This window comes from Bison bison, unplaced genomic scaffold (genome assembly GCF_000754665.1).
Source record: "Bison bison bison isolate TAMUID 2011002044 unplaced genomic scaffold, Bison_UMD1.0 scf7180017864270, whole genome shotgun sequence".
In the NCBI taxonomy this organism is placed as follows: domain Eukaryota; kingdom Metazoa; phylum Chordata; class Mammalia; order Artiodactyla; family Bovidae; genus Bison; species Bison bison.
The window spans coordinates 6,826,887-6,839,156 of record NW_011494842.1 but is presented as its reverse complement, the minus strand read 5'-3'; the positions used below and the strand labels follow the sequence as shown (position 1 = coordinate 6,839,156).

Here is a 12,270-nt window from a genome sequence, read left to right as displayed (position 1 = left end):
GGCTGGAGAGGCGGAAGGGAGGTGGGGGGGGGGAGCTGGGGCTGAGGTTCCGAGGAGTGTTCTTAGCCGCCGAGGACCGTGGGAAGAGGAGGAAAAGGGCTTTAGCATCGAGGAACGGGGTCCACCTGGGAAGAAGGGGGCCGTGGTGTTGGCTAAAAGTAAAGCGGAAAATCCGAACTTGCGGAGTGGAAAAAAAGCTTGGGGTATGGAGTTAGAGGCTGAAGATGACGGGGGTTGAGGGGAAACTCTGGGAGAGAATTGGGTGCTATGGGCAGAACCTGGCGCACGGGTGAGACTTGGGAGTTAAGAACATTTGTGTGCGTCTCTCTTAAAGTGTATGTCTCCATTCGAGAACAGACAGGAAAAAGGGGAAAACTTTACAGGGAAGGACAAGTGAGTAGGGTAAGAAAGAGGACTTTCCGAAGAGCTGTGCCAGGGAAGGGGTGGGATCTACTAATGGAGGACCGGGCGTGCTAGACCCGGGGGGCAGGGTCTGGGGGGAAAAGTGAAGGAGAGGAGGTTATCCTGCGGGAGGGAACTTTTCTGACGGGATTGGAGCTCTGGGCTCCAGAGTGCGGGAAGGGAGAGGGGCTTCTCTCAGAGGCACTTACGGGAAAAAAAATGCTGGGTTGTTAGCCGTTTGGGAAAATGGAGAACTTGACTTTTTGGCCTGGAGTCTTCTTGTAGAAGACTGATTTGGGACAGAGGGCCGTGATAACTTCGACTACAGAGGTGTTTCTTGGTTTTGGGTGGAGCACTTGCTGTTTCTGGTAAGCAAGGTTTCCCCCTTGTTCTCTGAGGAGGGCTTGTCGAGTTCACTCTAGGTGAGTGATGAAGTGGAGACCAGTAGACTTCCTTTGAAAGGATTTCAGGTGAAGTAGCTCATCTTTCTTTGGTCAGAAAGCCATAAGATGATTGCCCTTTGCTCTCTGTGTTGGGCGCTCAGTCCCCTGGCATGTGGAATCTTGTTTCTTTTGGCATGACTTACAGAGCCAGGCTCCCCTTTATTCCGTGTCTACTTGATGCCTCAAGCAATGCCAGAAAAAGAGTTTGTAAGCTTTGTCTTTATCGCCTTTCTCATGCAACCCTATCCTGAGTGGTGCTCATCGTATAAATGAGAGTTTTGTAGCTGTGGTGGCTCCAAAGGTGATGTGTGAATATTTTTGTGTGTAACATCATTGGTGGTTCCTGTTGTTTTATCATTAAAGTTGATATAGTAAGAGTGGGGTTGACTTCCTAGATGTTTAGAAGTATTTTTTTTTTTTAAGAAGTATTTCTGATCCCCACTTTTATGTCCAACAGGGACTACAGCTTCCAGTCGTTTTCTGAGCACCAGCCTGTGTGTTTAATAGAGAGTGGCATGGGTTATTGGAAACATTGAGCAGAGGTATTACCCTGGTGAAATTTGGAAGTAAAGCTATGTCTTGAGGAGGGTTGTGCCCTTGCCTGCCTGCTTCCCACCCCCAGGTCCTTTTCTTCCTGTTTACACTAGTTCAGCATAGGAAACTTGGCATATTGTTGCTGCCAGTTTGGTAGAAATCATTATTTCTCCCTACCCTCTTGTGAGTTGTACCATTTAAATCCTGCCCTAATAAGTTTTTAGTTTTTTAGAGTCAGTATTTATTAGTCCAATTATTATGGCTACAAAGACAGTGTAATGAATTTTATATGCTTGAGGTATATGTGTTTAACGTCTAAGATTGTTTTTAAGTGGTGTGAAAGGTGAGGCTCAGTGCGGATAAGAAAAAAAAATTATGGTTGCATTATAAAAATTTTATTTGAATTTTATCTAAAAATTATTAAGCTTAGTGGCAGAGTAGCATGTGTTCTGAGAAGATGTTATCTCTGTGTAAAACAAGGTGTGATACATTTCTGAGCGAAGGAGTGAGCCATTAAAAATGTATTCTGGTTCTAAAGCAGTTAGAAGTCAGTAGCTTCTTAAGAATCCAGACTGTGAAGTGATAACTCAGCTGTAAGTACATTACCTATTTTTTTGACTGTGGAAGTCATATGTTATTTATTTTCTTTGATTATAAAGTGAAAAATCTGTGAACGAAAGGAAGTAAGGGTTGTTATTCTTTTTCCAATGAAAGCAGTTAGCGTCATAATCCAGTATTGTGTTTTGATTCCAGTGTTGACCTGGCTAAATTTGCCTTGTTAGATTTTTATTTTAAACAAATACTAATTATAATTAATAAATTCTAGCTAAAATAAAATACATGAATGCATACTTAGTCAAAATATTTGTGTGTTAAATATCTAAAGTCTAGAAATGTATTGTTTTTAAGCGTCATTTAGTGTCTGACTTTGAAAACTTCTGAGATAGTCCTGATACAGGTTGCCAAAACTTCTCTCAAATTGCTGTGGTTAACCTGTTGAGTTTGAGATGAATAACCTCTGACTTCCTAAGTGCCTGTTTTGGGTTGTAATAAATAACCGCCATTCAGTTGTCTAGTGATGGTTTAAAAAAATGTGGTAAAATAAAAATAAAAGTTTTAAAATGAAGGCTTAAAATGAGTCTTCTAAAATGAAACCCTATTTGGAAAGACAATGTATTTGTTTTCAAAAGTAAGAATTTATTTTCTGTTGTTAACCAGCAACTTTTTAAGAAACTGTTGAAAACTGACAAAATTGAATGTTTTGGCCTTATAAATTACCTACCCTGCACACAGATTTTTTTTAGTCTTAGGTTGGATGTGTACTATGTAGGTATTTCTTCTTAATTTAGAACCCAGTATTATTTCAGTTTTGTACTGTTTATACCTGAGCTGGCAGCCATGTTGCCAGAGATTGGTGGAACTGCCTCTTAACAAAAGTAGTCAATTTTCAGTTCCTGAGTATCTAAAGTACATAAATGGTATTGTGAAGGAACCCAGTATCTGCAGCAAAACTGAGATGATTTGTATATTAGAATAACATTGTATAGGTGAATGTCTTCTAAAGACAGTATTAGGCTGTGAGTATAGAACTTGGAATTCTGAAACTGGAAGCTGGCTTAAGATTCTCTGGTTCATTCCAGTTTTTCCTGTAAGATTGCATTTAACTCTTCCAGGTAGCTTATTCTTGAATCCTCAAGGGCAGAGATTTGCATGGTACCTTATTATAGTGTTTAATTACCTTGCTAGTTAGAATTATGTCAAAACTAAATCTTTCTTACTGTAATTTAAGCTTTTTTCATTTGTTTGTGTCCTCCTTGGAGATGAATATCTAATAAACACCTTCCTTAAAAGATCAGAAAGCCTCTATTAATACAAATCACTAGAAGTTTTCAACCATACATAATTTAAAAATATTCAATTTAATGGTTTCTCATCCTTTAATGTAATCTGATAGATTTATTTTTTCCCCAACAAAAACCAACAGGATTGAGAGCGGAGTTTAATTGTGGTGTGATATACATAATATAAAATTTACCATTTTTAATCAGTTTTAAATGTACAGTTTAGTGCAGCATAAGATTTTAAATTCAGTTGTGTTCCCTCTAAGTCATTTGTCTCTGTTGTGTTTTCAAGGTGAGTTGTTCTTTAGCATTTGTGACAAGAGGCGAATAACACTTCTAGGTTAAAAGAGGACATTAACGTGAAAGTTATTTCTCATTATGTGTGCATGCTAAGTCGCTTCAGTTGTTTTCAACTTTTTGCGACCCCATGGATAGACCACTGGGCTCCTCCGTCCATAGGATTCTCCAGGCAAGAATCCTGGAGTGGGTTGCCATTTCTACTCCAGGGTATCTTCCGGACGCTGAGATCGAACATGCGTCTCTCGTGTCTCCTGCGTTAGGAGGTAGGTTCTTTACCATTAGGGCCACCTGAGAAAGCCCTATTTCTCATTATAGAGATAAGTTAATTATCTTTGACGAGCATGTACACAGTGTTGGTTGTTCTGTCCCTCCTGTTCATTTGGCTAGCCTTCCCTGGTGGCCAGTGGTAGACTCCACCTGCCAATGCAGGAGACGTGGGTTTCATGCCTGGGTCAGGAGGATCCCCTGGAGAAGGAAATGGCAACCTGCTCCAGTATTCTTGCCTGGAAAATCCCATGGACCTAGAGAAGCCTGGCAGACTACAGTCTGTAGGGTCTCACAAGATCAGGACATGACCTAGCAACTAAATAACAGCATTCATTAGGCTAGTGCTTTGCAGTTTGGGTGTTGCAACATCCTAGGTTACCTACAGGTATCTTCAGGAAGCAGTGTTTATTTTTTGGAAGACTGCATGCACCCATTATGGATGGAACAGATGTTTTTTAAGAAAAATAACTCAGGGAAAAACATTTTTGTTAAATAATGTCCTGTAGACTTTCAGCTTTGTCAGAGGTACCGTTCTGGGTAAGAGGAAGGTATAACCGCTGTGCAATGAAGTGGAATCAGAAGCTAGAGGTGAAAATCAGGTGTACTCTGGTCTCACCATGCCTCCCCTGCCTGATCGAGATCCGTTTCTCAGTCACATGTATGCTAAATGAGTTTCTGATGCACTTGCTGGTGTATACGTATGAATCTAGACGTCCCTTTATGACGGATTAAAACTTGTTAATGATGGTTTCCTTTAAAAATGTGTGCCAAGCAGCAGCTTTAGGATCAGTAGGAAAGGTTGCATAACGTGATAGAGTGTTGTCCACGCTCTTGCATTTTTAAGAAGATTGGGAGTTCTTACTTTGGGCTTTCTTCCCCACTAAAAGGTTGGGACTCTGGGTATAGTATAAAATAGTTTGCAAATGGTACATCCAGGCTCCTTTTAGTTTTAAAAGGAGGATGGTAAAAGCTACCTTGTTGTCCTGTACTATTCAGTTGCTGTGAGACTTGCATTTCTGATTATATATCAAGTCAGAACTAGTCTCCATTATAGCTAGGGTGGGTAGAGGTGTTTCTTTACCACCTCTTATCTTCCGACTCCCCACTCCAATTTGTTTAGCATATAACAGCAAAAACTCAACCTGACAGTATTTATTTATTTATTGGCCACATGACTTGTGGGATCTTAGTGCCCTGACCAGGGACTGAATCTGGGCGCCGAGTCCTGACCACTGGACTACCAAAGAATTCCCTCAACCAGACAGTATTTAAACAAATGTATTTTGGATGGACCCCTGGTAGATGGTGTAATACAAAGCAGGAGACAGCCTCTATTATCATTTGCTCTCTAGTAGAGAAAGAACATGCTTGAAACTAAGAGAGAAAAAGCTTGGGGACAATAAGGAAGAAACATTTATATATTGATGCTGAATTAACAGAGGAAAGCTTCAGAACTGGTAGGGATGGACTGAATCAGACAGAACCAGCGATTCACAAATATTGACTGCTCACTATGGGCAGATTTCTTAGAAGGTTTGACATGGCTGGGGGATTTGAACTGATGGAAAAGTTGTGTCATGTTAGGTTTCCTGAATGAAACCAGGAAGGAGCAAGTGGAACGGAGCTGTCTGGATGATTGGCTTGGCAAGAATGTGGTTAATGGGATCAGAAGTGAACAAGAGCTGGAGCTTATTTTTATTTTTGCTTTGGAATATTGTTGATTTTTTAAAAATTGCGGTGAAATTGACTTAAAATCGAACCATGGTAAAGTGAACAATTTGAGTGGCAATTAGTGTCTTCATAATGTGCAACCATACCTTTATCTAGCTGAAACATTTCCATCACTCCAGAAGGAAACCCCACACCCACTAAGAAGTTGCTTCCTATTCCTTTTTCCACCCAGCCTCTGGCAGTCTGAATTCTTTCTCTATGGATGTACCTATTCTGGATATTTCATATAAATGGAATCAAAATATTTTTCCTTTTTGTGTGTGACTTCTTTCAGACTTCATCTGTGTTGTGTCTAATATCCATCAGTACTTCATTCCTTCTAATGGCTATGTGGCTTCCCTTGTAGCTCAGTTGGTAAAGAATCTGCCTGAATACAAGAGACTTGGGTTTGATTCCTGGGTTGGGAAGATCCCCTGGAGAAGGAAATGGCAACCCACTCCAGTACTCTTGTCTGGAGAATCCCATGGACAGAGGAGCCTGGCAGGCTACAGTCCATGGGGTTGCAAGAGTCAGACACAACTTAGTAACCAAACCACTAAATGGCTGTGTAATATTCCATTGTATGTATGTAAATGCAGTTTGTCTGTTCATCTGTTGGTGGACATTTTGAGCCATTTCCACCTTTTGGCTATTGTGAATATGTGAATATGTGCTATGAGTATGAGTTTTGATGTATTTGTTTGAGTACTTGTTTTCAGTTCTTTGGGTATATACATAGTTGAATTGCTGGGTGATATGGTAATTCTATGTTTAACTTTCTGAGGAGCCACCAAATTATTTTCTACAGTGGCTGAGTCATTTATTAGGTTGGTGAAAAAGTAATTGGAGTTTCAGACTGTCTAGACTCAAACACATCTTTATTAATCAAAATAGGAACCACTACAATCAACACATTGTTGCCAATGAGAAACAAGTTTGTTTTTAAGTTTGTAACCATCTGAGCTTCAGGATTCAATGAACTCTTGGAAAGCATTTTCTGCCTCCTGCTGGTTGTTACATTTTCCCTGTAACAAGTTGTTGAGATGCTTGAAGTGGTAGTCCCTTGGTGAGAGGTTGGTGAGAGGTCAGATGACGGATGAGGCAGAACTTCGTGGCCCAGTTCATTCAACTTCTGAAGTGTTGGTTGTGTGACCTGTGGTCAGGCGTTGTCATGAAGAATTGGGCCCTTTCTGTTGACCAAGGTGGCTGCAGACATTGCAGTTTGGGTGCATCTCATCCATTTGCTGAGCATACGTCTCTACTTCTCAAATGTAATGGTTTTGCCAGGATTCAGAAAGCTGTAGTGGATCAGACTGGCAGCAGACCACCAAGCAGTGACCATGACCTTTTTTTGGTGCAAGTTTGGCGTTGGACCTTCTTCTCTCTCCCAAGCATGAGCCGATCATCAACAGTTGTATACAATCCACTTTAAAAAAATTTTTATTTATGTATTTTTTTGCCTGTGCTGGGTCTTCATTGCTGTGTTGGCTCTTCGTTCGTTGTGGCAAGCGGGGGCTTCTCTCTACTTGTGGTGCAAGGGCTTCTCATTGCAGTGGCTTCTTTAGTTGGGGAGCATGGACTCTAGTGTGCACGGGCTTCAGTGGTTGCAGCACGTGGGTTCAGTAGTTGGGGCTCCCAGGCTCTAGAGCACGGGCTCAATGGTTGTGGTGCATAGGCTTGGTTGCTCCCCAACATGTGTGGGATCTTCCTGGACCAGGGATCGAACCTGTGTTTCCTGCTTTTGCAGATGGGTTCTTTACCACTGAGCCACCAGGGAAGCCCTAGAATTCACTTTTCATCGCATGTCACAATCTGAGAAATGGTTCATTGTTGCATAGAATAAGAGAAGACACTTCAAAACACTGAATTTTTTATTTGGGGCAGCTCAGTTCAGTTTCAGTTCAGTCGCTCAGTTGTGTCCGACTCCTCGCGACCCTGTGAATCGCAGCAGGCCAGGCCTCCTTGTCCATCACCAACTCCCAGAGTTCACTCAGACTCACGTCCATCGAGTCAGTGTTGCCATCCAGCCATCTCATCCTCTGTCATCCCCTTCTCCTCCTGCCCCCAATCCCTCCCAGCATCAGAGTCTTTTCCAATGAGTCAACTCTTTGCATGAGGTGGCCAAAGTACTGGAGTTTCAGCTTCAGCATCATTCCCTCCAAAGAAATCCCAGGGCTGATCTCCTTCAGAATGGCCTGGTTGGATCTCCTTGCAGTCCAAGGGACTCTCAAGAGTCTTCTCCAACACCACAGTTCAGAAGCATCAATGCTTCGGCGCTCAGCCTTCTTCTTCACAGTCCAACTCTCAAATCCATACATGACCACTGGAAAAACCATAGCCTTGACTAGACGGACCTTTGTTGGCCAAGTAATGTCTCTGCTTTTGAATATGCTCTCTAGGTTGGTCATAACTTTCCTTCCAAGGAGTAAAGCATCTTTTAATTTCATGGCTGCAGTCACCATCTGCAGTGATTTTGGAGCCCAAAAAACTAAAGTCTGACACTGTTTCCACTGTTTCCCCATCTTTTCCCCACGAAGTGATGGGACCAGATGCCATGATCTTTGTTTTCTGAATGTTGAGCTTTAAGCCAACTTTTTCACTCTCCACTTTCACTTTCATCAAGAGGCTTTTGAGTTCCTCTTCACTTTCTGCCATAAGGGTGGTGTCATCTGCATATCTGAGGTTATTGATATTTCTCCCGGCAATCTTGGGGCAGCTCAAGGGGCACTCATTTACCCAGCTTTTTCACCTTTTCAGTTTGCTTCAAATGTCAAACGACCATGGAGTGTTCGACAGCAACTTCTCCTGTAGTTGTAAGAGAATCAGCTTTGGTCTCTGAGTTGTCACTGTCATCTTCTGATGGCTGGCTGCTGTGCCCCTCGTCTTCAAGGCTCTCCTGCTGCCTTTGCGCTACTTCTTGAACCGCCACTGCACTGTGTGTTTGTTCGCAGTTCCTGGGCCACGTGCACTGTTGATGTTGAGAGTTGTCTCCACTGTTTTATGACCCATATTGAACTTGAATAAGAAAATCACTTGACTTTGCTTTTTGTCTAACATCATTTCCGTAGTCTAAAATAAATGTAAAATAAACAGCAAGTCATTAGCAAGAAAAGTGAAGCGAGAAATGTGCATTAAACATAACCACATTTATTTAAGAATGTATTCCAATATCAAACATCAAAATTCAACAGAGCAAAACCGCAGTTACTTTTGCAGCAATCTGATACATTCCCCTAGCAAGGTTGAGGGTCTGTTCCAATTTTTGTACAAACTTGCTAACACTTGTATGCCATTTTTATATTAAAGTGAGTCTAAAGAGGTGCCTCATTGTGAGATTGATTTGCATTTCTCTGATTACTCATCATATTGAATGTCTTTTTATATGTTTGTTGGCCATTTATATCTTTATTGGTGAAACATCTGTTCAGGTCCTTTGCTGGTTTTCTAACTGGACTGTCTTTTTATTGTTCGGTTGTAAGAGTTCTTATAGACCCTTATCAGATATGATTTACAAATATTTTCTCCAGTTCTGTGGATTGTCTTTTAAATTTTCTTGTTAATGTCCTTTGGTGCATAAATGTTTTTAATTTTAATGAGGTCAAGTTTAATTTTTTGTTGCTGCTTGCGCTTTTGGTGTTACAGCTAATAATTCATTGCTTATCCAAGATCTTGAAGATTACCTCTGTTTTTTTCCTAAGAATCTTACGGTTTCAGTTCTTATATTTAGGTCACTGATCTATTTTTAGTTAATTTTTGCATTTTGTTGAGGTAGGAGTCCGTCTTTATTCTGTAGTTTAGTTTTGTCACATCATATGCTCTGGAACTGGCTTCTCATTGACTCTGCACTAAATGCACCCTTCACTTTTATCTAGTATGTACTTCACTATCTTTAGACTTCCCTGGCGGCTCAGACGGTAAAGCGTCTGTCTACAATGCGGGAGACCGGGGTTCGATCCCTGGGTTGGGAAGATCCCTTGGAGAAGGAAATGGCAATCCACTCCAGTACCATTGCCTGGAAAATCCCATGGACAGAGGACCCTGGTAGGCTACAGTCCATGGAGTCGCAGAGAGTCGGACACGACTGAGTGACTTCACGTTCATGCACATTCATTCATTTACTATCTTTGCCCGCCACTGAAAATTGGTCAAGAAAAGTGTGCACGGTTTTCTGTTTGGGGAAAAAATGTATGCATGTTCTATCGGCACCCAAACTAAATGTGTGTTGAAAAGATCAGTCCCTTCTAGCCCACCCCAGTCTTTCCACTTTTTCTGACTTTTCTCTGTTCTGTTAACAGCCCCAGTGGTCTTGCAGACAGAAGCCTCAAACTGACTTATTTCCTGTGCCCTCTCCTTCCTGAACACCCCAGATCATTTGCCAAATCCAGTTCATTTCCACTCTGCAGTGCACGTCCCAACTGTCTTTTTTCCATTCTCCTTGGCATCACTTTAGTTGATAGATTATATTACCACTTTAACAGGGTAACATTGGAATAGTCTCCAAACTGGTGTTTTGCACCAGGCTCTCCTCCTCCAGTCCGTTTTGTGGATATCCCAGTACTAGGTCAGTCTTTCTGAATCACAGCTTTGATCAGGGCCCTTCCTTTTTCAGAAATCTTTGGGCTTGGTTGCCGGCCAGGTAGAGAGAAGAGAGCTTTTAGCTTGACTTTTAGGACTCTCCTTAGAGTGATCCAGCGGGCATGTCTTTTGTGATGGATATTGTGCTCCTCTCCTGGTGGGCTGCCGTCTTTGGGTTCGCATAGACTCGGACACGACTGGAGCGACTTAGCAGCAGCAACAGCAGCTGCCCCTTTCAAGCTGGCCGCCTGCTGATTTGCCACACATGCTTTGGCTTTTCCAACTTTTGACTTTTTTCTTCTACCTAGAATGCTATTATTTCCTCTTTATACCTCATGAAATCCTTTTTTTTTTTAATTGGGACATTAATTCTTGGTAGTGCTGTCTTCTCTGAACTCCACTCTTGCCTTTTTACTAACATCATGTACGATTCTTTGCAACACACAGATGTCATATATAGTACACACCCTGGAGATAAACATGTCCCCTAACAGCCTTTGTTTCTCCCTAAGCAGCCGATGCAATGCTGTGTATGTGTAGGTGCTCAATAAATACTTGTTAAAGTACTAATAAATACCTGCCTGAAGGTAGATGAGAGTAAATATTTCATTTGTATGGAAGTCTTGAAGTCTAGTGCTGTTAGAAGAAACAAGTTCTATAAACTAAGCTTCCTTTCAGGCTTTTTTGTTTGTAGGTTTAATTTGGGTGTACATGACATGAAAGCAAATTAAAATTTAAGTAGCCAACAAAAATATCATTTCTGGAAGAAATTTGAACCCTCTACAGGTTGGTTCCACCATATTATATATCTGCCTTTCCAGGCCTGTCTGCTTGTGCTAAATATCCTTTGTAATCAGTTTATGAGAGAATGTGTTATTCAAAACTAGGTAACATTTGTAGTTATGTAGATATGAATGGGGAAAGTATTCTGTAAACTTTCTAAAGTTCTCTTGGATCTGTGCCATTATATGTATATTTTCAAAGCTTTTATTTTTAGCTGTGCTCTTCGTTGCAGTGTGCACGGAGCGTCTCGTTGTAGTGGCTTCTCGTTGCAGCCCGAGGGCTCTAGAGCGTGGGTTTCAGGAGTTGCAGTTCCTGGGTTCTAGAGCACAGGCTCAGTACTTAGAGGCACACGGGTCTAGTTGCTTCACGCATGTGGGATCTTCCTGGACCAGGGATCGAACCCATGGCTCCTGCATTCACAGGCAGTTCACCACTGAGCCATCAGGGAAGCCCTTCCATTATGTTTTATTGAGGAAAAACTTAAAAAGCATTATAAGCAGGTAGCAAGCAGGGTGGTGCTGGTGATGGTTTAGTCGCTCAGTCGTGTCTGACTCTTGCGACCCCATGGACTGTAGCCCGCCAGGCTTCTCTGTCCATGGATTTCCCAGGCAAGAATACTGGAGTGGGTCGCCATTTCCTTCTCCAGGGGATCTTCTTCACCCAGGGATCAAACTGTGTCTCCTGCATTGGCAGGTGGATTCTTTACCACTGGTCCACCAGGGAAGTTCATATATTTGTATATACATATAAAAAGTTAAATGTGTATAAAAATTTTTCATAGTGGTATTGCTATTTGAATAATAATTCTTCCTATCCAGAGTAGTGAGTACCATATCTCTTGCACCTCTTTAGCTTCAGTGGGTACTGAATTAGCTGTCAAAGTACTTGGATAGGCTGATCAAATAGATACTCTTTTTAAATTGACAGGGCAATAGTGAAATTAATACATTGTAAATCAACTATACTTCAGTAAGAAAAAACACACAGTAAAAACCAACAGAAAGCAGCAGCAACAAAAAAACCCCATGCATTGGTGGATTTGGTCTCTTCAAATATAGTAGAATTCCTTCACTGTATTAACAGATTCTCATCTAGTGATTCCATGTTAAACCTTTGTTTTGGTGTATTAAGAGCAAAATATGTAAGTCAAACATCTAGTAGTGTGCTTGACTGAATTTACTCATGAGGTATTGTCAGAGAACACACTTCATAATTTGAACTTTTTAGGGACCCAAAACTCACCGAAGAGGTTTAGCTCTTTTTAAAAATTTGTATTATTTGTTTTACCTTTGGCTGCGCCCGGGCTTTCTCTAGTCTGGGTGTGCGGGCTTCTTGGGGTGGCTTCTCTTGTTGCGCAGCCTGGGCTCTAGGGCGTGAGGGCCTCAGGAGTTTTAACTCGCAGGCTCTAGGGCACA

At 41.6% G+C, this 12,270-nt stretch overlaps 1 protein-coding gene across 1 annotated transcript in view; it reads left to right on the top strand.

The window, feature by feature from the left end:
• LOC104995006 (chromosome unknown open reading frame, human C6orf106) overlaps positions 1 to 12,270 on the top strand; it is a 109,344-nt gene that overhangs the window by 2,286 nt on the left and 94,788 nt on the right. The window contains exon 2 of the mRNA XM_010848723.1: positions 165 to 203. Coding sequence (XP_010847025.1) covers positions 165 to 203 — 39 coding nt within the window. The remainder of the gene's footprint in view (positions 1 to 164; positions 204 to 12,270) is intronic.